The sequence below is a fragment of the Mytilus edulis genome, chromosome 12 (genome assembly GCF_963676685.1).
Source record: "Mytilus edulis chromosome 12, xbMytEdul2.2, whole genome shotgun sequence".
Lineage (NCBI taxonomy): Eukaryota > Metazoa > Mollusca > Bivalvia > Mytilida > Mytilidae > Mytilus > Mytilus edulis.
The window spans coordinates 38,742,645-38,768,557 of NC_092355.1; the positions used below are offsets into that span (position 1 = coordinate 38,742,645).

Below are 25,913 nucleotides of genomic sequence, written 5' to 3' on the forward strand. Positions count from 1 at the left end.
ATTTGCTTCTTTTAAGACTGACCAAAACTGTTTTTTACCATTGTGGTTTGATTAAGGTAGTGTATATCAAACAGCTGTTGGAAATATTTTGGACAACCCTCTTATTTACAATATCATTTGATCAACACCTAGTGATCTTTGGTGGTATCTCGCATAACATTAATAAGGTCTTTTTTAAAAGGCAACTTGAAATTATTGGTCCCATATTTATGTGCTATAGCAAATGTATGGGCTGCTGATCTGCAATATTGCAATATATGATAGCAATATATTCTTATGTTTTCAATGACCCCTTATTTCTTCACTCCACTTTATAAGATAGAAATAAATGTTATTCCATATTTTATTGGTTTTTTTAAAGGTATCATAATTTAGACATAAAGACAAAACTAAGCACAGTGAAAAAAGTCTACTCTGTCCTGTAAAGTTTGAGATGTTTTTGTTGTTCAATCTTTATCACTTGTATGGAAACACTAAATCTTGATAACCTACAACAGAAATATTATCACTTTTATTTCAATTCAATTGTTGCAGTTATCATGCATGTAATAGAGAAAATGATAAATTAGAGGCTTCAATGAGCCTGTGTCACTCACATGATACTTTTATTTACAATTGATGCATGATACAGAAATTGTCCATACCAACCGTCAGTGTTTACCATACAATACAGTACTTCTATACACTGTCTGTATACAGTATTTGTCGGATTGTCCATACCTATCGTCGATGTTTGACATAAAATACAATACTCCTATATACCGTATATCAACAGTATTTGTCTATACCTACCGTCGGTGGTTAACATACAATACAGTCCTCCTATATACCGTCTATCAACAGTATTTGTCTATACCTACCGTCAGTGTTTAACATACGATATAGTACTCCTTTGCACCATCCATCAACAGTATGTGTCTATACCTACCGTCGGTGGTTAACATGCAATAAAGAGCTCCTATATACCGTCTATCAACAGTATTTGTCTATACCTACCGTCGGTGGTTAACATACAACATAGTGCTCCCATAAACCGTCTATCAACAGTATTTGTCTATACATACTGTCGGTAGTTAACATACAATATAGTGCTCCTATATACCATCTATCAACAGTATATGTCTATACCTACCGTCGGTGGTTAACATACAATATAATGCTCCCATATACCGTCTATCAACAGTATTTGTCTATACCTACCGTCGGTAGTTAACATTCAATATACTGCTCCTATATACCGTCTATCAACAGTATTTGTCTATACCTACCGTCGGTAGTTAACATACAATATAGTGCTCCTATATACCGTCTATCAACAGTATTTGTCTATACCTGCCGTTGGTGGTTAACATACAAAATAGTGCTCCTATATACCGTCTATCAACAGTATTTGTCTATACCTACCGTCGGTGGTTAACATACAATATAGTGGTCCTATATACCGTCTATCAACAGTATTTGTCTATACCTACCGTCGGTGGTTAACATACAATATAGTGCTCCCATATACCATTGATGTCTATCAACAGTATTTGTCTATACCTACTGTCGGTAGTTAACATACAATATAGTGTTCCTATATACCATCTATCAACAGTATTTGTCTATACCTACCGTCAGTGGTTAACATACAATATAGTGCTCCTAAATACCGTCTATCAACAGTATTTGTCTATACCTACCGTCGGTAGTTAACATACAATATAGTGCTCCTATATACCGTCTATCAACAGTATTTGTCTATACCTATCGTCAGTGGTTAACATGCAATATAGTGCTCCTATATACCGTCTATCAACAGTATTTGTCTATACCTATCGTCAGTGGTTAACATGCAATATAGTGCTCCTATATACCGTCTATCAACAGTATATGTCTATACCTACCGTCGGTAGTTAACATACAATATAGTGTTCCTATATACCATATATCAACAGTATTTGTCTATACCTACCGTCAGTGGTTAACATACAATATAGTGCTCCTAAATACCGTCTATCAACAGTATTTGTCTATACCTACTGTCGGTAGTTAACATACAATATAGTGCTCCTATATACCATCTATCAATAGTATATGTTTATACCTACCGTCGGTGGTTAACATACAATATAATGCTCCCATATACTGCTATCAACAGTATTTGTCTATACCTACCGTCGGTAGTTAACATACAATATAGTGCTCCTATATACCGTCTATCAACAGTATTTGTCTATACCTACCGTTGGTGGTTAACATACAATATAGTGCTCCTTATACCGTCTATCAACAGTATTTGTCTATACCTACCGTCGGTGGTTAACATACAATATAGTGCTCCCATATACAGTTGATGTCTATCAACAGTATTTGTCTATACCTACTGTCGGTAGTTAACATACAATATAGTGCTCCTATATACCATCTATCAACAGTATATGTCTATACCTACCGTCGGTGGTTAACATACAATATAGTGCTCCCATATACCGTCTATCAACAGTATTTGTCTATAATACCTACCGTCGGTGGTTAACATACAATATAGTGCTCATATATACCGTCTAGTAACAGTATGTGTCTATACCTACTGTCGGTAGTTAACATACAATATAGTGCTCCTATATACCGTCTATCAACAGTATTTGTCTATACCTACTGTCGGTGGTTAACATACAATATAGTTGTCCTATATACCATCTATCAACAGTATTTGTCTATACCTTCCGTCGGTAGTTAACATACAATATAGTGCTCCTATATACCATCTATCAACAGTATTTGTCTATACCTACCGTCGGTGGTTAACATACAATATAGTGGTCCTATATACCGTCTATCAACAGTATATGTCTATACCTACTGTCGGTAGTTAACATACAATATAGTGCTCCTATATACCGTCTATCAACAGTATTTGTTTATACCTACTGTCGGTAGTTAACATACAATATAGTGCTCCTATATACCGTCTATCAACAGTATTTGTCTATACCTACCGTCGGTGGTTAACATACAATATAGTGGTCCTATATACCGTCTATCAACAGTATATGTCTATACCTACTGTCGGTAGTTAACATACAATATAGTGCTCCTATATACCGTCTATCAACAGTATTTGTTTATACCTACTGTCGGTAGTTAACATACAATATAGTGCTCCTATATACCGTCTATCAACAGTATTTGTCTATACCTGCCGTCGGTGGTTAACATACAATATAGTGCTCCTATATACCGTCTATCAACAGTATTTGTTTATACCTACCGTCGGTGGTTAACATACAATATAGTGCTCCTATATACCGTCTATCACCAGTATTTGTCTATACCTACCGTCGGTGGTTAACATAAGATATAGTGGTCCTATATACCGTCTATCAACAGTATTTGTCTATACCTGCCGTCGGTGGTTAACATACAATATAGTGCTCCTATATACCGTCTATCAACAGTATTTGTTTATACCTACCGTCGGTGGTTAACATGCAATATAGTGCTCCTATATACCGTCTATCACCAGTATTTGTCTATACCTACCGTCGGTGGTTAACATAAGATATAGTGGTCCTATATACCGTCTATCAACAGTATTTGGCTATACCTACCGTCAGTGGTTAACATAGAATATAGTGCTCCTATATACTGTCTATCACCAGTATTTGTCTATACCTACCGTCGGTGGTTAACATGGAATATAGTGCTCCTATATACCGTCTATCAACAGTATTTGTTTATACCTACTGTCGGAGGTTAACATAGAATATAGTGCTCCTATATACCGTCTATCACTAGTATTTGTCTATACCTACCGTCGGTGGTTAACATAAGATATAGTGGTCCTATATACCGTCTATCAACAGTATTTGGCTATACCTACCGTCAGTGGTTAACATAGAATATAGTGCTCCTATATACTGTCTATCAACAGTATTTGGCTATACCTACCGTCGGTGGTTAACATGGAATATAGTGCTCCTATATACCGTCTATCAACAGTATTTGTTTATACCTTCTGTCGGAGGTTAACATAGAATATAGTGCTCCTATATACCAAGAGGGATAACGGATCTGCATCTAGAATTTATCATGCTGCCCTTTTTTTGGATTTTTAAAATTCTTGTTATCCCTCAATTTTTACATGCATCCCAAATAATACAACAGTAGTCAATTAGGGGCAGAACACCCATTGTATTATGTTCTTGCAGTTATATGAAAAAAAATGTATTTAAGAAAGATGGTATATTCTGGATGATATATTAGCACAACCTTGGTCAATTTGATTTCTCCAGTTACTTAGTGGGCTGTCAATTTTGAAACTAATATTTTTTCACATGAAGAATTTTGTAATACTTTAATTTATTATCAAGTTTGGTTGAAAAGTCTGAATAGTTTCTGCTTTGTTCCAGTAATCAAACATTTTGTTTCATTTGCATATATGAACATGTTATTCATTTTACACCACTCTTCAACCCTGTATAAATCTTCTTGAACATCATCATTTATATTTTCTAGATGTTTCCCCTGATTTATGAATAGTGGTGTCATCAGCATATACAACGATATAGGTCTGTTTCACAATTTTTAATGCATAAGGGAAGGTCATTTATAAATAGCACAAACAATAGAGGACAAGGTATAGAACATTGGGGAACACCAAATTTTACATGTTGTTGTTTAGAGTTAACATTACAAATGTATACCTTTTGTTATTCAGGTACGACTTAAAAAAACTAACAGTAGTCTCACTAAATCCATACATGTCGAGCTTTAAACAAAGAAAGTTATATTCTACCAAATCAAAAGCTTTTTTTTAAATCTTAATAAAATTGCTAGGTTTAAATTACCATCTTTCATTTCTTGCAACCATGTGTCAATGATATTAAATAAATGTCAAGCTCAATCCAGTATATATTCCAAGTTATGGACAAATGATAATGCTATTAAAAATACCAAATCATAACCAGTGCTTTTCTCTTTTTCTATTTACAGTATATGACTAGGTAATAATGATTACTTTTTTCAACTATTTTCATACTTTTTTGTTTCCTCTGCTTTTGTATCAAGGGCATAATTGTTTATGGCAAACTAAGCATCTGCATAATCAAACTATTCCTAACTATACTCTACCTCAAATTCTGGAAACTGCAGAATTTTTGTCATAGCAGTCTTATGGTAGCTGAACTATTTCTATTTTTTGTAAATCTGGGTTAATAAGTCTTTTGTCATATTCTGGGGCTATAAAAAAAAAAACATTACAGAATTATCAAAATTATGTGTGTATAATGTTTGTGTACAGTCATTCAACTAAAAAAGGACAAAAATTATTTTTTTGTGTATAAATAAATAATTGTGATTTTAATGTCTTAATATTATAAAAAAAACTTCAAAAGATTAAATTTAAATTATAATCTAAACATGAAAGAGCACATATAAATCAACCTTTTACTCAGATTTAAAATATCTTTGACTTCACAAATATCATCATCTAATTTTACAAATCAGTATTTATTTGGTAGCACTTCCTGCACACTAAGTATGTTATGCCTTAGGTTTAATTTTGATGCAATCACATTTCAGAAGGTACATGTCTTGAACTGTTTTAATGAATAAATTACAGTTTTAAACTCAGTTTAGGCTGACCTGAGGTCAATAGTCTTAAACAATGTCATCAAACTATCAGTTTTACTGTAATATATTGTTAGCACATACTTACAACTTCTCGTCCAATCAAATTGCTTGAATTTGCCTTCTAATTTTCATAGTACATACTTTTTCCGTGTACTAAGTAAATACGCATGAATGACCACAAGGGTAAGATTTCATTGTATTGTAATCAAGATATTAGAACAAAAATTGCTACTGGCTATTTTGAAATAAATGATGTGTTCCAAATTTAATTAAATAGTTTGTAATTAGTTTTCAAACAGATTTTTAACATCCTACTAATCAATCTAAATTTTGTTTTGACAATTAAAAAAGTTTCTTTCATTTAAATAAAGAGTAATAATAATGGTGCTTTATACCTTGATTAAAGTACAACTCAATCTAAAATTTGTAATCCTTTATTTTCCATGCAATTACTTTGTACACAAAAAGAGTCAACCATGAATCTTTTGAAGGGAAATTATTAATAAAGCAATTTGATATATTTAGTCATAAATTGGTTGATAATTGGTTGCCTAATGTCCAGTGACAAATATTTCATGCATATAAACTATCCACTAGACTACCTATGGGTACATACCAGGGGCATATCCAGCCATTTTTAAAAGGTGTTTCAACCAAAGATGGGGGAGGGGGATCCAACTGTTTGTATTAAGATAGTTTTAGGTTTTATGTGAAATTAAAAAAATGTTTTCAAGAATGTAAGGCTTTCACTGCAATTTAAGAATTGTCTGCTCTTGGTCAATTCATTTTGTCATCTTACCATGTAAATAAGTACATGTATAGTAAAACAACGCTTCGTTCATATCAATAAACATACTTACACCAGCAGCTACCTTCTTTACATTCTAAAGTCATGGGCCTTTTGAAATCCCATTTTTACAATGATATTATAGTGAGTAGATTTACAAAACTACGTAAATGAAACACATCCGGTCAGCCAAAACATATCAATAGACTAATTACAGGATTACTCAAGTTGTGAATATGTGCTAAATTGGATATTGTATAGAAAGGTATATATATTATGAAAATAAGAGCTTGGGGCAAAGCCCCTCGCTCTAATTTTCATATATATACCTTTCTATACAATAACCGAGACATATTGTGACATTTATGGGAAAGAGCATATGAGTTAGTCATATTGGTCAATACAATGGAAAGTTTATAGCTGAGACTACTATAACACTATGTGGTATACCAGTAGTCTCAGTTTATAACTATGTTAATGTTAATTATATACATGACATAATAATTTAATCATTTAAAAAACTCTTCCAAAGATTTCTCTCAAATCATGTTTACATTTTTTTAGAGAAGAGTCTGTCTGAAATATATTCAGGGGTAGTCCAAATAATTATGACTTCTTAAAAAACTATATTATGGGGAAAAAGGGGGGGGTCTATTATGTTTTTTTCATACAGGAGGAAGACGTCAAAGCAAAAAAAAACCCCAACAAAACAAAATAAAATAATAGCCTGTCAAGACGTCCTTATATCATAATAATTTGGTCTAATTTTGGGATAATACATTTAACTTCCTTTGATGTCGGGGAGGGGATAAGTTTTGACGATTAATTATTCTTGAAACTAACAATAATTATTTCTTATTGTTACTTTGTTAAGCGAGCGCGATGTATGGTTCTCGAGTTATTTCAAAAAGGGGGGGGGGGTTACTATATCAAATTTACCCAGTTTGGAGACAAGAAATATTTAAAATCTAACCATAAACTCCAATGTTCCTGCTTTTTTTAGCAGAACAAACACGATGGCATTCTCGTCTCTGTTATAATCAATAGTTAACTAATTTCTTCTTCCAGGTTATTTCTTAATCAATTATGATTATCAGCTGTCTATCTATTTACCATGTTTATGTTAAACTGGTCCGTAATTCCATCGTAGTGTATCGATAAGTGAACACAACAGGGATCCAGTTTATTAAACGTCTGTAAACCGAGGTATATAATATACAAGGTTCCTGAGTCAGTAACCGTAACTATCACCGTGCTTTGTGCGCATGCGCAATAAACACCAACAACAAGGATAAAACATGGTACACAGTTCCGTAATTTCGTATATGTTTCTTATCTTCATACTAAAGAGCTCCAAAAGTAGGCGTGCTTAGGTGCACTGGGCGGGTCTAAAAACCGACTCTCGGTGGTTAACGTCTCTCGATGGTTAACTTTAAGTGCCTACCAAATTTTTGGCTGCACTTCCATTCCCGAGGCTCTTGATATAAGGTATACTTCCCCTTTAGGATCTACCAAGAGAGTTTCACAGTCGGACTCGTTCCATCTGAAAAATGTAGTAGAAAAAGTTAAATGATTAAAAATTTTGATGTAAGAAAATTTATTTTTCTAAAAGATATAATATCTAGCTTTGCTTTGCATATGCTTTATAGTTCCTTTTTATGACCCCACAACAAAGTTGTCGGTGCCATATAGTTTTACCCTTGTCTCTCATTCTGTCATTCCTTTATTCCGCAACAAACCATTATACCGAGTATTTTTTCTTAATGCCTTCAGATATTGGGCTGAATTTTGGTATGTGTGTTAACCATGATGAGTTAAAGATCAAGTTTAAGTAACATCCTGCCCCGCTTAATTTTGTCGAACTTACAGGCTTTTGACTTTAATAAATTGTGAAAATCAGTTATACAGGCTTTTTCCTAAACGCCTATAGAATTTGGGCTGACTTTTGGTATGTCAGTTAACCTTAAAAAGTTACAGGTCAAGTTTAAGTTGAGTTCTGCATCGCTAATTTTTGTCAAAATTGAGGGTTTACAACTTTGAAAAATGTTGAAAATAACAATTATACACACGTTTTCCTATACGTTAACTTTTCAAGCTCATTTGTGATATGTGAGACTACCATCATGTGTTCACATATGTTGGTGAAATTGCAGATTTTCGAACATTTTGAGACGGGGCAAATTTGTGTCGTTTCGACACATCTAGTTAAGTGCAAACCTGTTTGCGGCAATGTGTGTTCAACTGTGATCTTAATTGACTAGGATTGTCAGTTTAAATGGCTTAGGTCTGTGTTCTCTTCTGGAACTCTAGCTTCCTTCGTTAATAAAAACTGGTCCCAATGATGAACCTAAGAGTGCTCAAAATGGAATTAAGCACTAATGAATAAGCCTGATCCTGGACAGTTAATAAATCTATAATAAATATCTTTCAAAATAACTTACACTTACGAAAAGTGGAGTTGAGCATCAATGTCAGCATGGCCGTTATGGTCAATGGAAACAGGTTCTTGGATTCTGTATAGAACATTTAACTTAGTATGTTTGGTACCGTCATTGCCTATATCACCTGTGTTAAAATGAGGGTACAAACGTGTTATATAAATCACAATTACCAAACTCCAAGCGAAATTAAAAAGGCGGAAGTTCATCAAAACGGACGGAATTGAATATAGATTATATTGTTATTATTATATTTTACATAGGTATGTACAATTTTGTACAAGTTAAAACCATTTTTAAGCAATATTTTGTACAGGTTATAACATGTATGAGGTACTTTTGTAAAATTGAGAAAGGAAATGGTGAATATGTCAAAGCGACAACCACCCGACCATAGAGCAAACAACAGCCGAAGGCAACCAATGGGTCTTCAATGTAGCGAGAATTCCCGCACCCGTAGGTGTCCTTCAGCTGGCCCCTAAAATATGCATAATAGTACAGTGATAATGGACGTCATACTAAACTCCGAATTATACACAAGAAACTAAAATTTAAAATCATACAAGACTAACAAAGGCCAGAGGCTCCTGACTTGGGACAGGCGCAAAATTGCGGCGGGGTTAAACATGTTTATGGGATCTCAACCCTCCCCCTATACCTCTAGCCAATGTAGAAAAGTAAAAGAATAACAATACGCACATTAAAATTCAGTTCAAGAGAAGTCCGAGTCTGATGTCAAAAGATGTAACAAAAGAAAATAAATAAAATGACAATAATACATAAATAACAACAGACTACTAGCAGTTAACTGACATGCCAGCTCCAGACCTCAATTAAACTGATTGAAAGATTATGTCTTCATCATATGAATATCAGGTACAATCCCTCCCGTTAGGGGTTTAGTATCATACTATCATAAAATATATGAGAAGAACATAACCCGTGTCATGCCAACAACTGTTTTTTTTAGAAATAAATGTGTTTAGTTCCGATGCAAAGACCCTATCAGTGAATCAATGTTAAAGCCAAAATATGCAATCTTTAATGACCTGACAACAGTATCGTAACTATATCCCCTTTTAATAAGTCTATTTAAAGTTATAACTTGTATTTTTGCATTATACAAGTTATAACATGTACAATATTTTTGTACATGTTATAACCTGTACAAAATCGCAACTTGTACACGACATATATATGTATTTTTTATTAATGCCTTTATTAATACCCGTAGTTTCGAATGGCAGGTATATTTTATTTAATTTCCTAGATCTATGACTCCTCCTATTAACATCGTCACAATTATTGAGTTAAATATTCCTCTTAAATGAAAATTCTTACCATTTTTGCGATTTGATATAGAAAAAAAATCACTTATATAGATAGAAGATAGCTACAAACTATAAAAAAAAAACTATGATAGCAAGAAATAGATGAAGCACACAGTCAGGCACTTGTCTCAGAATTTTGTTTTCTGTATATATATCTTGATAATAATATACCTGTGACCAAACACCCTATATTGTCTGTCGACTATGGGACATAAGATATTGACAGTATAATAGTCCCAGGTTGACTCTTTACATGAGTAATTGTTGTTTTATGATGATGTTTAGTGGTGTTTGCATTGTTAGCGAATCTATAGCAGATGAAGAACGAAAAGACCAAATAGATCAACATGAGTCGAAATTGTCAGTCGACTCCTTACACAAGTTATAGACAGTTTTAGAGGGCCGTTTTAGAGTGGTCATTGTTAAATATACACAATGCTCCAGGTGAGCGACATGCACTTGCTCTTCAGTAAAGGGGGACCCAATAGGGGGTCCGTTAACATGTTAACAACACCTCTATTTTGGCAAAAACAGTTAACAACAAATGCAAATATGCTGATAACAGTTAACACAACTTGTGATGAAAACAGTTGACAGTTTAAATTGATCTCAGATAACAGTTAACAACACCTTGGAAAAGGGCAAAACAGGTTAACATAAAAAGGCATGCCCCCTTCCCCCTCTTTAGAGCATCTTCTGACTTACAAAGTTTGTTTTTTTACCAATAGAAAACTGGTACTAATTACCAATATAGATACAATTTTCTCCTCCGGGACAAGGTCCACATGCAATGTCCTCCCAGTCTGCATTATGGGCTCCTCTAATTGTAATGGTTGATATTCTGTGTCCGGTCTTTGAGTCCAGAACGTAGATATGGCTACCATCCCCATGATCGTTGTGGGTGTAAAAGTATCCCGGATGAGAACGGCTGGCACACATTCCAGATGTTTGATCAATTTGATTCGAATTTACAACAGCTACGGCAGTACCATTTCTGAAAACACCAAAACCTAGAAACAAGTATAGATCGTACATATTGATCTTTAAACATTATTGAAAATAAATGTTTTTAAATTATAAGAACGGCTTTATTTTATCCTTTTTCGATACAAATTATGAGTTAAAACGGCAATAAAGTGTAGCGTGCATCAATTATTTCTTAAATGACAACTAGAACACACCCGCGAAATCGCGGGCATTCAGAGCGTAGTTTAAAGTATCAGTATGTAAAGTGTTGTTGGAAGAATTTTGTTAAATACAGAATGACTGGAGAATTTCAGCAAAAGTATCATAAGTCATAGGTTATTGGGGACAGGAAAATGTTTTTTTACCCTCCACCTTTATTTCCAAAGTTCACAAGTTTTGGTTTTCTATCAATTTCAATATGAACATACATTTAGTATGTTATGAACATTTATTTAAGTAAGGAGCCTGTAATTCAGTGGTTGTCGTTTGTTTATGTGTTACATATATTTGTTTTTCGTTCATTTTTTGTACATAAATAAGGCCGCTAGTTTTGTCGTTTGCATTGTTTTACATTGTCATTTCGGGGCCTTTTGAAGCTGAGTATGCGGTATGGGCTTTGCTCTTTGTTGAAGGCCGTACGGTAACCTATAATTGTTAATTTCTGTGTCATTTTGGTCTCTTGTGGAGAGTTGTCTCAACATGGCAATCATACCTCATCTTCTTTTTTTTTGTAATCAATGAATTTTGTAAAAGATTTAATGACTGGAGAATTTCAGAAAAAGTACCAAAAACTCACATGAATAATTTTAGCGCTTATCTGTATATTATGAACATTCATTACTATATAAATAAAGCGTATTTACTTTCAATTCTAAGTTTACTAATCGATCCATGGTGATCATTGATATAGTATACAGACCCTCTCTATTTAATAAACTCTGTGACTGCCGTGGATAGTAAACTTGAAAATGATAGCAGATAAAATTCTGAAAATACACTTTATTCGTAGTATATGTATGTTCAAAGTATACAGAAAAACGCAAACCGGAAGTCTAATCTGACTTAAAATTTCGTACAATGACGGGACAATACCCGGATGCCTTTTTTCTCGTTTTTCTCCTAAAATAACTCAATCTGAATAATCATATGAATGGATGACAAATGCGACTATGCACTGTACCTATAGGACACAGAGGCGTGTTGATTAATTTATTGTGGAAAGAAGAGAAGCGACACCAAAAATGAGGTCTTCTCGTTTAATAGTATAGATGAACATATTAAACCAAGACATACAGATTTATTCGAATTGAGAAAATTTCGTATGACGTTTGGCAAAATCGTTTTGTATATAAATCGTGTGCTAAAGTTATTTAGCGTTCGAATTGGAGAACCACTTTGGACAAAGAAAATAAGATTTATAGTATTGACATTGCATTGCATAAAACTAGTCTAATAAAATTGAGAATGGAAATGGGGAATGTGTCAAAGAGACAACAACCCGCCCAAATAAAAAAAACAACAGCAGAGGGTCACCAACAGGTCTTCAATGTAGCGAGAAATTCCCGCACCCGGAGGCGTCCTTCAGCTGGCCCCTAAACAAATATATACTAGTCCAGTGATAATGAACGCCATACTAATTTCCAAATTGTACACAAGAAACTAAAATTAAAATAATACAAGACTAACAAAGGCCAGAGGCTCCTGACTTGGGACAGGCGCAAAAATGCGGCGGGGTTAAACATGTTTGTGAGATCTCAACCCTCCCCCTATACCTCTAACCAATGTAGTAAAGTAAACGCATAACAATACGCACATTAAAATTCAGTTCAAGAGAAATCCGAGTCTGATGTCAGAAGATGTAACCAAAGAAAATAAACAAAATGACAATAATACATAAATAACAACAGACTACTAGCAGTTAACTGACATGCCAGCTCCAGACTTCAACTAAACTGACTGAAAGATTATGATTTCATCATATGAACATCAGGCACAATCCTTCCCGTTAGGGGTTTAGTATCATACCATCATAACATATATGAGAAGAACATAACCCGTGTCATGCCAACAACTGTTTTTAGAATAAATGTGTTTAGTTCCGATGCAAAGTCAAAACGATAGTAAACTGGTAAAAGTTGTTTCAGTTTTAGTTTTAGGACAATAAGTTGTGTATAAGTATTTAGATTTCTCTGAAAGTGTTAAATATCATAAGTAGAATGTTGGGATTTATTTTTAGGGTTAAGGGGCAAACAGTCTAAGAATTAAGGTTGTATGGGTGTCTTTCGCCATCTTGGATTGTAAAAACAGAGAATCTAAGGTCCAGATTTTCAATCAAGTTCGTAAAATTTAATGCAGGAATGCATTTAAAAGAACAAATTTATAAGATTATAACTTAGAAATATTAACAATTTTACAAGTGTTGATTATTTCTGCTTTATATTCAATATTTTTAAAATTGGCATTCTAAGGGGAGGTAGCTCTGATATAGTGCATTTTCTGGAGGAATCTACTTGGAATTTTGCTATTTTGTATTTTAGCTGGAGAAAACGAACGGTGACCCTATATTTTCTTTTGATATTCTCAAAGCATTTAATAAAAGCTATCTTCTCGTATTTTTTTATTTCACAATTCTATCATTTAGTTTAGCTTCTAATCACATAATGATGCTTTTCCATGTATAATCCATACAAATTTTGTGTGTGTGTGTGTGGGGGGGGGGGGGGGGGGAGGGGGACACAATTTTTCTCATTTCAGATTTCAGAAATTGAAAAGAATTTCTTCAAATATTTTTTGTTTGAGTGGATAAATATTCAACAGCATAGTGAATTCCTCAATGGCAAAAACAAATTTTCAAGTTCATTAGACCACATTCATTCTGTGTCTGAAACAAAGTATGCTGTGTGAACTATTTAATCACAATCCAAATTCAGAGTTGTATCCAGCTTGAATGTTGTGTCCATACTTGCCCCAACTGTTCAGGGTTCGACCTATGCTGTCGTATAAAGCTGCGCCCTGCGGAGCATTTGGTTTTAGGATTCATTGGACAAGTTTTTAATTTTCCTGTTTTTTGCTATTTGTACATTGTACATGTATGATACTTAAAGCGATAGAGCCACTATATTTTGTAGATATCATGGAAGTATAATAATTGTTAAATAAACATGTCTTTCTGGCAAGTTTTTATTGTTTTGTCCATTTACCATTTACTGTAAGCCATTGCTCTATATTTGTTGTAAGGAATGATTGTGAGGTGTACAGGCCCGAGACAACAATTAATTACTCTATCAGTTTTTTATAACGTTTGCCGCATTAAATAAAACTCTCCCTATTTTTTTGTCTAATTTTTGTGTGTGTGTAATGTACAGTACAAGTCTAAAAATATATCCATTTTTTGGAAAAATTGCATGTTTACATCATACAAATTTGGCCAATACACATCCATACCCCTATATGCAAGTCAAGAGATGTTCCGAAAATATTACCTTATTGCACCTGGCATAATCACTCTTTCCATATCAAAATCAGTTAAAACAAGCATTAGCCTTTCAAAAATGGCTAGTCGACTCTTAGCTGATGGAAATAGAAAGTGCTCTCGCTATGTAGATTAATTCATTTACTAAAATAGCCACGTGCATCAATCAACAAATTTTACCACACACGTGAGGTCACACGTTATGAAGTAGTATATATCGTTTAACGTTGTTGTTTACGAAACTCCAGAAGATTCGACTATTTATAGATAAAGGTTACCTCTGTGTACCAATATCATGAATATGCATGATTAATGACCAGGCAAAATCTAATTGCTAAAATAGAGAGGACAAATCCGATACTCTACGCAAGAAAAATTCACGCACTGACTGTCCATCGTTCATTTTTGAATCTCGACTCCTAGTCGAGTCGATAATAAAACATCCAAAAGTTTATTTTAGCTCTCTTCTTTCATTTCCACCTCAAAAAAACTAAGAAATTTATTTGAAAGGGATAGAAAAAAAAAATAAAGAAAAAATATACTGTAATTGAATGTTATGGTCTACATGTCTGTCTGGTAAAATTTATCAGACCTCGACCTAATTTCCATGGTTCATAATAATTTAGCCAATATTCCATTTTTGCAATCAGGTATGTTTCTCTGGCCCTTTGGCTTACAGTACAAATGTATCTTTGCCAACTGTATTTGATGTTTGGTGGAAAATTTAATTTAGTCAAGTAAAGCAGGCGATACATTTCAGCATGTGCACTCTTTACATTTTAGTTACATTTTATTAAGTTAGTTATTTGTGAGTATATATCAATTTACCCAAAAGATCTCTGATACTATAGAAGTCTGACCATGTCCACCATATCAAAATTAAGAATATTTACAGTGGCTAGCTTAACTGTATTTGCATTTTTCTCTCTGGAAATATTGAGATATGAGACATAAAACCAGAGACTGTAATCGAATTTATTGCCAGTCTTCACTGTTTTATTACATTTATGTTCAATATATGAAGACTATAAAAAAGCAACGCCAAACACAGAAAGTGGCCGTCTTTTCCCTTAGAGCTTTCCAACTCAGTGATTGTTTTGGATTAAGTGTTTCACAAAAATGCCATTTTAATACATAGCTAAAACTACGTTGTTTTATAGTAGTCTCAGTATATAGATTGCAAAATAGGTTAGGCCAACTAAAGAAGTATGTGTGGTTCCAGTTACATCTAAATAGTAAGGGTAGGTAGATAGGGATTTTTTTATTATTCGTTTTTCTTTACATTGAGTCTATGGGAGCAATTTTCTGACTTTAACAGTGCTTAATGGAAAATGACAAAACTTTTTAGGGTAGGCTATTAGTAAGTCTTAGATTAAAATGTAGGGTAGGTACGGTGGCTGGAACCACACATATATTTTTTGGGGTCTTTAGAGGTAACAACTGCAATACTAGTATATAATTATATATCATACTACATAGTAGTACTTCTTCAAGATCAACATCAAGGTAGAATTCATTTTTCACATAGATCTTTGGATCCATACAAAACGTGTCTAGCTGTCGATCCTATCGTGGTATTTAGATATTTGATATCGTTGAAATCGTGTGTATGTGTATAAAAACGAATATAATAGTGTAAACCATAGTTTTTTGACCAATCAAAATTGTGATCAAAGATCACATATATATTTTCCCAACTTGGTCTGACAAATGTTTTATTTTCAACATGAATTAAATCCGGGTACTTTTGAGATAACCAGTATGGCACCTGCGTTGAATGAAATCCCCAATGTGTCTTGCTACCATTATAACTTTTATATTCGGAATACCAAATGTTCAAGAAAGTTGCGTTTTTCTCCGCAAGAATAAGACCATTACTTAAGTTCCAGTCAGTTTCACGACTCAGCGTAAATGGGTACTTCCGTAGCGGATCCAGAGATCGAAGTATTATCTCATCTGTGTCAACGTAAATTCCTCCAAACCCTGCAACAGAGAATCAAAAAATGAGTGTAAGGGATTATATCATTTAATTCTTATAATAATAGTACAAATATAAACTAGTTTACAGCCTGTGTCGCTCACCTTGGTCTATGTGAATATTAAACAAAGGAAGCAGATGGATTCATAGCAAAATTGTGTTTTTGTGATGGTGATGTGTTTGTACATCTTACTTTACTAAACAGTCTTGCTGCTTACAATTATCTCTATCTATAATGAACTTGGCCCAGTAGTTTCAGTGGAAAATGTTAATAAAAATTTACAAATTTTATGAAAATTGTTAAAAATTGACTATAAAGGACAATAACTCCTTAGGGGGTTAAGTGATCATTTCGGTCCGGTTGACTTATTTGTAAATCTTAGTTTGCTAAACATTATTGCCGTTTACAGTTTATCTCTATCTATAACAATATTCAAGATTATAACCAAAAACAGCAAAATTTCCTTAAAATTACCGATTCAGGAGCAGCAACCAAACAACGGGTTGTATGATTCATCTGAAAATTTCAGGGCAGATAGATCTTGACCTGATAAACAATTTTACACCTGTCAGATTTGCTCTAAATGCTTTTGTTTTTGAGTTATAAGCCAAAAACTGCATTTTACCCTTATGTTCTATTTTTAGCCGTGGCGGCCATCTTGATTTGATGGCCGGTTCACCGGACACATTTTGTAAACTAGATACCCCAAAGATGATTGTGGCCAAGTTTGGATTAATTTGGCCCAGTAGTTTCAGAGGAGAAGATTTTTGTAAAAGATAACTAAGATTTACGAAAAATGGTTAAAAATTGACTATAAAGGACAATAACTCCTAAAGGGGTCAACTGACCATTTCGGTCACTTGACTAATTTGTAAATCTTACTTTGCTGAACATTATTGCTGTTTACAGTTTATCTCTATCTATAATAATATTCAAGATAATAACCAAAAACAGCAAAATTTCCTTAAAATTACCGATTCAGGGGTAGCAACCAAACAACGGGTTGTCCGATTCATCTGAAAATTTCAGGGCAGATAGATAAGCCAAAAACTGCATTTTACACCTATGTTTTATTTTTAGCCATGGCGGCCATCGGTGTTGGTTGGCCGGGTCACCGGACACATTTTTAAACTAGATACCCCAATGATGATTTTGGCCAAGTTTGGTTTAATTTGGCCCAGTAGTTTCAGAGGAGAAGATTTTTGTAAAAGTTAACGACGACGGACGACGGACGTAAAGTGATGGGAAAAGGGCCAGGTGAGCTAACTAGAGGCTCTAAAGAGCCTGTGTCGCTCACCTTGGTCTATGTGCATATTAAACAAAGGACACAAATGGATTCATGACAAAATTGTATTTTGGTGATGGTGATGTGTTTGAAGTTCTTACTTTACTGAACGATTTTGCTTCTTACAATTATATCTATAATGAACTTTGCCAATTAGTAACAGAGAACTATATTTGGTAAAAATTTACATAAATTTACCAAATTAATGAAAATTGTTAAAACTTGACTATAAAGGGCAATAACTCCTTAAGGGGTCAATTGACCATTTAGGTCATGTTGACTTATTTGTAGATCTTACTTTGCTGAACATTATTGCTGTTTACAGTTTATCGCTATCTATAATAGTATTCAAGATAACCAAAAACGGCAAAATTTCTTTAAAAATTACCAATTGGAGGGCAGCAACCCAACAACCAGTTGTCCAATTCATCTGAAAAATTCAGGGCAGATAGATATTGACTTGATTAACAATTTAACTTCTTGTCAGATTTGCTCTAGATACTTTGGTTTCATAGTTATAAGCCAAAAACTGCATTTTACCCCTATGTTCTATTTTTAGCCGTGGCGGCCATCTTGGTTGAATGGCCAGGTCATCGGACACATTTTTCAAACTAGATACCCCAAAGATGATTGTGGCCTAGTAGTTTCAGTGGAGATTTTGTAAAAGATTACTTAGATTTATGAAAAATGGTTAAAGATTGACTATAAAGGGCAATAACTCCTAAAGGGGTCAACTGACCATTTTGATCATGTTGACTTATTTGTAGATCTTACTTTGCTGAACATTATTGCTGTTTACAATTTATCTCTATCTATAATAATATTCAAGATAATAACCAAAAACAGCAAAATTTCCTCAAAATTACCAATTCAGGGGCAGCAACCCAACAACCAATTGACCGATTCATCTGAAAATTTCAGGGCAGATAGATCTTGACCTGATAAACATTTTTATCCCATGTCAGATTTCCTCAAAATGCTTTGGTTTTTGAGTTATAAGCCAAAAACTGCATTTTACCCCTATGTTCTATTTTTAGCAGTGGAGGCCATCTTGGTTGGTTGACCAGGTCACGCCACACATTTTTTAAACTAAATACCCCAAAGATGATTGTGGCCAAGTTTGGATTAATTTGGCCCAGCAGTTTCAGAGGAGAAGATTTTTGTAAAAGATTACTTTAATTTACGAAAAATGGTTAAAAATTGACTATAAAGGGCAATACCTCCTAAACGGGTCAACTGACCATTTTGGTCATGTTGACTTATTTGTAGATCTTACTTTGCTGAACATTATTGCTGTTTACAGTTTATCTCTATCTATAATAATATTCAAGATAATAACCAAAAACAGCAAAATTTCCTCAAAATTACCAATTCAGGGGCAGCAACCCAACAATCAATTGACCGATTCATCTGAAAATTTCAGGGCAGATAGATCTTGACCTGATAAACATTTTTATCCCTGTCAGATTTCCTCAAAATGCTTTGGTTTTTGAGTTATAAGCCAAAAACTGCATTTTACCCCTTTGTTCTATTTTTAGCCGTGGCAGCCATCTTGGTTGGTTGACCAGGTCACGCCACACAATTTTTAAACTAGATACCCCAAAGATGATTGTGGCCAAGTTTGGATTAATTTGGCCCAGTAGTTTCAGAGGAGAAGATTTTTGTAAAAGATTACTTTAATTAACGAAAAATGGTTAAAAATTGACTATAAAGGGCAATAACTCCTAAACGGGTCAACTGACAATTTTGGTCATGTTGACTTATTTGTAGATCTTACTTTGCTGAACATTATTGCTGTTTACAGTTTATCTCTATCTATAATAATATTCAAGATAATAACCAAAAACAGCAAAATTTCCTCAAAATTACCGATTCAGGGGCAGCAACCCAACAACCGATTGACCAATTCATCTGAAAATTTCAGGGCAGATAGATCTTGACCTGATAAACATTTTAACCCCATGTCAGATTTGCTCTAAATGCTTTGGTTTTTGAGTTATAAGCCAAAAACTTCATTTTACCCCTATGTTCTATTTTTAGCCGTGGCGGCCATCTTGGTTGGTTGACCGGGTCACGCCACACATTTTTTTAAACTAGATACCCCAATGATGATTGTGGCCAAGTTTGGTTTGATTTGGCCCAGTAGTTTCAGAGGAGAAGATTTTTGTAAAAGCTAACGCCGGACGACGACGGACGACGGACGACGGACGACGGACGACGGACGCAAAGTGATGAGAAAAGCTCACTTGGCCCTTTGGGCCAGGTGAGCTAAAAATGAAGATGTTGTATAATTGCCAATGAGACAACTCTTCACAAGAGACCAACGGACACATTTTTCAAACAATTATAGGTCACCGTACGACCTTCAATAATAAGCAAAGCCCATCTAAGTATGACTATCCCCACTGTATCTACTAAAGACCAAAGGAAAAGGGTATGAGACAAATAGTTGTGTGTGAACATATACTCACTCTATCCATCCCCCAAAGACCAAAGGAAAAGGATCTAAGAAGGCAAACTAGATGTATGCTAGCATGTACTCACTCTATCCTCCGAAGATCAAAGGTAAAGGGTATGCGGTAAACATGTGTATGCGAGCATGTACTCATTCTATCCACAAAAGACCAAAGTAAAAAGGTATGAGTCAAATATGTATATGCTAGCATGAACTCACTCTATCCACAAAAGACCAAAGGAAAAAGGTATGATTCAAATACATGAAATAGGTGTATGCTAGCATGTGATCAGTATCCACCAAAGACAATATGTGTATGCGAGCATGTACTCACTCTATTCATTAAAGATCAGAGGAAAAGGGTACGAGTCAAATAGGTGTATGCTAGCATGTACTCACTCTATCCACCAAAGATCAAAGGAAAATGTTAAGCGGCAAATAGGTGTATGCGAGCATGTACTCTTTCTATCCACAAAGATCAAAGGAAAATGTTAAGCTGCAGCAAATATGATTATACGAGCATGTAATCACTCTATCCACCATAGATCAAAGGAAAAGGGTATGCGACAAATATGTGTATGCGAGCATTTGATCACTCTTTCCACCAAAGTTCAAAGGAAAAGGGTATGAGTCAAATAGGTGTATGCTAACGTGTGATCAAGTGCTATCCACCAAAGTCCAAAGGAAAGTGATTTTCAAATATGTGTATGTGAGCATGTACTCACTCTATCCACCAAAGTCCAAACGAAAATGGTTTGCAAATATGTGTATGCTAGCATGTAATCACTCTATCCACCAAAGATCAAAGTAAAAGGTTACGCGGCAAATATGTGTATGCGAGCATGTAATCACTCTATCCACCAAAGTCCAAAGGAAAATGTTATGCAGCAAATATGATTATGCGAGCATGTATGTACTCACTCTATCCACCAAAGATAAATAGAAAAGCTTACGAGGCAAATATGTGTATGCTAGAATGTGATCACTATCCACCAAAGACCAAAGGAAAAGGGTACGCGGCAAATATGTGTGTGCGAGCATGACTGTACTTACTCTATCCACCAAAGTAAAAAGGAAACTGTTATGCGGCAAAAATGTGTGTGCGAGCATGACTGTACTTACTCTATCCACCAAAGTCCAAAGGAAACTGTTATGCGGCAAATATGTGTGTGCGAGCATGACTGTACTTACTCTATCCACCAAAGTAAAAAGGAAACTGTTATGCGGCAAATATGTGTGTGCGAGCATGACTGTACTTACTCTATCCACCAAAGTAAAAAGGAAACTGTTATGCGGCAAATATGTGTGTGCGAGCATGACTGTACTTACTCTATCCACCAAAGTCTAAAGGAAACTGTTATGCGGCAAATATGTGTGTGCGAGCATGACTGTACTTACTCTATCCACCAAAGTAAAAAGGAAACTGTTATGCGGCAAAAATGTGTGTGCGAGCATGTACTCATTCTATCCACCAAAGATCAAAGGAAAAGGTTATGCGACAAATATTTGTATGCGAGCATGCACTATTATATATCAACCAAAGATCAAAGGAAAATGTTATGCGGCAAATAGGTGTATGCGAGCATGTACTCACTCTATCCAGCAAAAATAAAAGAAAAAGGTTATGCGGCAAAAATGTTTATACGAGCATGTACTCATTCTATCCACCAAAGATAAAAGGAAACGTTTATGCGGCAAATATGTATGTGCGAGTATGTACTTACTCTGTAAAGCCTGTATTCTTGCAATATCAGATTTATGCTCAATAAAAGTAAGGTTTCTACCGAATACCTCCTCTGGTGGACTTCTTTGAACATGCAATATATTAGAAACTAATGTTAATAGATAATCCCAATATGTTCCGAATGGAAGAATGTCGCCATGTATCAAAATAAGACATGGCTTTAAAAATCTACTGGCACTAAGAAAACTAACAAAATGGTAAAAATTCATTTCTCGTTTAGAAAACCACATGTAATGAACTAAGTTCGGGACCGGTTTGACATCGTGACAATTCTCCATTACAAACATCTGGAGGCATTCTGAATCTTCTGGAAAAACCTGAATAGTGTCCATTCGCTTAACATTTATAAGTTCCATACTAGGTTTTAAAGTCTTGCAATTTATATGAGCTTGCACGCGATCCGACATATTAGTTTTATCAGGCATATCTGCGCATGGTACTGTACAATTGAAATTCCAGTTATTAGAATTATCTACCGGACATCTAAACGAAGTTTTAATTTTTGTTTTTTCTTCATGAACATCATTGGTTAAAGCTATTCCCCTTGTCGAATATGTCTTATCACTTAAAGTATTAGTTGGGGATGTGCTTCCGGCCACATCATTGGTCAAAGTTGATCCCCTTGTTGAATATGTCTTTTCACTTGCAGCATAATTGTTGGATGTGCTTCCGGTCACATCATTGGTTAAAGTTGTTCCCCTTGTTGAATATGTCTTGTCATGAAAAGCATTAGTGTGGAATGTGCTTACGGGAACAGCATTGGTTAAAGTTGTTTGCCTTGTTGTCTTGGCACTTAAAGCATAATTGTGGGATGTGCTTACGGGAACAGCATTGGTTAAAGTTGTTTGCCTTGTTGTCTTGGCACTTGAAGCATAATTGTGGGATGTGCTTACGGGAACAGCATTGGTTACAGTTGTTTGCCTTGTTGTCTTGGCACTTAAAGCATAATTGTGGGATGTGCTTACGGGAACAGCATTGGTTAAAGTTGTTTGCCTTGTTGTTTTGGCACTTAAAGCATAATTGATGGATGTGCTTACGGGAACAGCATTGGTTAAAGTTGTTTGCCTTGTTGTCTTGGCACTTGAAGCATAATTGTGGGATGTGCTTACGGGAACCGCATTGTTTAAAGTTGTTTGCCTTGTTGTCTTGGCACTTGAAGCATAATTGTGGGATGTGCTTACGGGAACAGCATTGGTTAAAGTTGTTTCCCTTGTTGAATTTGTCTTGTCACTTAACGATGCATTGGCTTGAGATGTATGTATAGGACTGGAAGCTTTCATTTGATCTAAAATTTGAAATGAAATATCTGAGATATAAAAGAAAAGAGAAATTACATACGAGAAAACAGTATAAAAAATACCGAACTCAATGGTAAACTCAAAAAAGGGTGATTCTTTCAAGTAGTTAGGAAAAAGTGAAAACGTAGAAAAGAAAAAAATCTAAATCTTTTTTTTCAGGATATGGATACATGTAGTTAACTGCATATTACTACGTTGATACCAATCATTCCAAAGTTAATAACGTTAAAAATGTAATACAAATAGACAGGAAAGACGAAAAAGTTTTTAATAACATGGATATTAAAAGACAATTTTAATCTGCTAACCGAGTCCCTGTGTTGCAAAGTACAAACATGATATAAAGCATATTTATCTTCATTATTAAAGAGCTCAACAAATAAATATTTTTCATCTCAATTGAATTGCTTCTTGTATTAAAAAATCATTAGACAGTAAAGCTATTTTCCAAAATTTTCACATTTAGATTACTAGTATAATATTAATCATTTTACCCATAATTTACTAGTATTTAGTCCAAAATTTCAGGCCCATGACAATATTACATGATCAATATTAATTATTATTATTTAGAATTTTCCGATTCAGTCTTATATATTTCGTTTATTTAGTCTTGGAGAATCCGATCCCTTTTTGGGAAAAATTGGAACTTACCCCTATTGGCCACAATCATCGACTGTTTTGCACACGCATTACATATTCTATAATCATATCCAATTAGTATATTTCCTAATATAAAAAATAGGTTTAAAACTAGGAAAATAACCAAAACCTTACTCATTTTTTTTCGCATTTTTACCTAGTATTTTTGTCCACTAATATATGAAATAAAACTATCATCATTTTCATTGATGCATATTTGTAATTTATGCATGTGCACGTACACGAAGATAAACTGATCACTATGATTCATTATCGAAGTGAAAGCTGTTTCTATAAACAAACTACGGAAGCCGATAAGGGCCATTCAAAAAAAAAATTATGTCGTAATTACGACATAGCATGTCGTAATTTCGACATAACATGTCGTTATTACGACATCGCGATGTCGTAATTACGACATAACATGTCGTTATAACGACATCGCTATGTCGTAATTTCGACATAACATGTCGTAATAACGACATCACTATGTCATTTTAACGACATAGCTATGTCGTAATAACGACAATTTATATATATAAAAGAATATGTATTATGATTGCCAAGAGACTAAATGACACAATAATAAATAAATATAGGTCATCATAATGCCCCCAATAATTAGAAAAAAACCCGCATAGTCAGCTATAAAAGAGGAACGAAAGATACCAGAGGGAGAGTCCCCGAAATGCTGTGTGGCAGACAATGTTATTAATTAATTGTTAGCTCCCTTGGTAAAACTCCAAATTTCATATTTAATGTATTTCATTGTTAAATAATTAACATGAATCTTAATAAGTATATATTTGTTAATTGCATAGCTTTTGCTATTTGAATTCATTGGTTAAAGATATTTATTTATATTGTAAAGTTTAATATTTGCATCGTCGCAAAATCTTTGGTTACCTTCTTTGGTTACCTTCTGTGAGAAACTTATATATTTTATAGATCCCAATTTAGATTTTGAAGTGTTACCAAACGTGGCAGGGCAGTAAAGCCATTCAAGGCAAATTAAACTTCTATTTGTTGTAAGAATGAAATGTGGAATTGTATGAGGACTGGCATTCAGTCCTACCAAGGCAAGCCAAGCTTTCCACCTCCCTTTAAATAATCGCAAACTACATGCCTTCTTGTAATAAGGGTTAATTGAAGTATTGATTGCTCTATTTCTACTTTCAAACGTTTGGCACGATGTTCCTACAACACGACGTTACACTTTTAAATGCGGCGTCGAAGAGGGTTTTTGACTTCGATTAATTTTTGCAAGTTTTATTCGTTTTTTTATATGTTGGTTGATTCTGGTTCTGTTCGTTTTGAGATGTCATTTTATCATAAATTACCTCAAGTTGTGGAAATCGATTTAATAATGTTTACCCTTTAAGTTATTTCAACTAAAAATGCAGTACTGTCGCAAGTAATGTATGAAGGAAGGATGGGACGGAAGTACATGTATACGGTTTTCCATAAAAAAAATATTATTAGATGTACAAAACTTTTATCATAGGATGTTTAACTTTCAAGGTGCATATCATCTGTCATTGTAAAATTTCTATATCTTAATTCAACCCCAATACAAATATATCTGACACTCTGCAAGTAAATCGAACATTTTTACCCTTGGTTTAATTTGAATAGAATTGTATTTTCCCTGGCACATAAGTTGTTGAAATACAACCCTTCAATTACTTGAACCTTGGCTTGAGAAATATTTCCCAAGTCATCTATAGTGTTTAACTTCTGATATACATTTTAAAATATAGTAATCTACAACTGAATCGTCCGCGAAAACGGCTAATATAATCCGGGGTTTTTATTTATTCGATGAAACGGTTTTCGTCGCTGTTTGAGATTTGTCTTTCAATTACCTACATTTCATGCACAAGTTAATATTGACGAAAAG

At 34.2% G+C, this 25,913-nt stretch overlaps 2 protein-coding genes and 1 long non-coding RNA gene across 4 annotated transcripts; all 3 read right to left on the reverse strand.

The window, feature by feature from the left end:
• Positions 1 to 325: 325 nt before the first annotated feature.
• On the reverse strand, positions 326 to 7,685 carry LOC139498410 (uncharacterized). Of its 2 annotated transcripts, none has more exons than XR_011657930.1 (3): positions 7,517 to 7,685; positions 5,116 to 5,223; positions 326 to 488 (listed from the first exon to the last, which is right to left on the reverse strand). It is a non-coding gene; the product is annotated as an uncharacterized lncRNA (long non-coding RNA). The 2 variants fall into 2 exon arrangements; XR_011657929.1 differs by having other exon boundaries at positions 7,377 to 7,682.
• Positions 7,686 to 7,843: 158 nt separating this feature from the next.
• Positions 7,844 to 11,207, reverse strand: LOC139499262 (uncharacterized). The gene is made up of 3 exons (XM_071287934.1): positions 10,919 to 11,207; positions 8,851 to 8,968; positions 7,844 to 7,946 (listed from the first exon to the last, which is right to left on the reverse strand). The coding sequence occupies exons 1-3, from the start codon at positions 11,205 to 11,207 to the stop codon at positions 7,844 to 7,846; spliced, it is 510 nt and encodes a 169-aa protein (XP_071144035.1).
• A 4,364-nt stretch (positions 11,208 to 15,571) lies between these two features.
• On the reverse strand, positions 15,572 to 23,355 carry LOC139498411 (serine-rich adhesin for platelets-like). The gene is made up of 2 exons (XM_071286791.1): positions 22,054 to 23,355; positions 15,572 to 16,593 (listed from the first exon to the last, which is right to left on the reverse strand). Exons 1-2 carry the CDS (start codon positions 23,351 to 23,353, stop codon positions 16,124 to 16,126), a joined length of 1,770 nt encoding a protein of 589 aa, XP_071142892.1. The 5' UTR covers positions 23,354 to 23,355; the 3' UTR covers positions 15,572 to 16,123.
• Between the last annotated feature and the right edge of the window lie 2,558 nt (positions 23,356 to 25,913).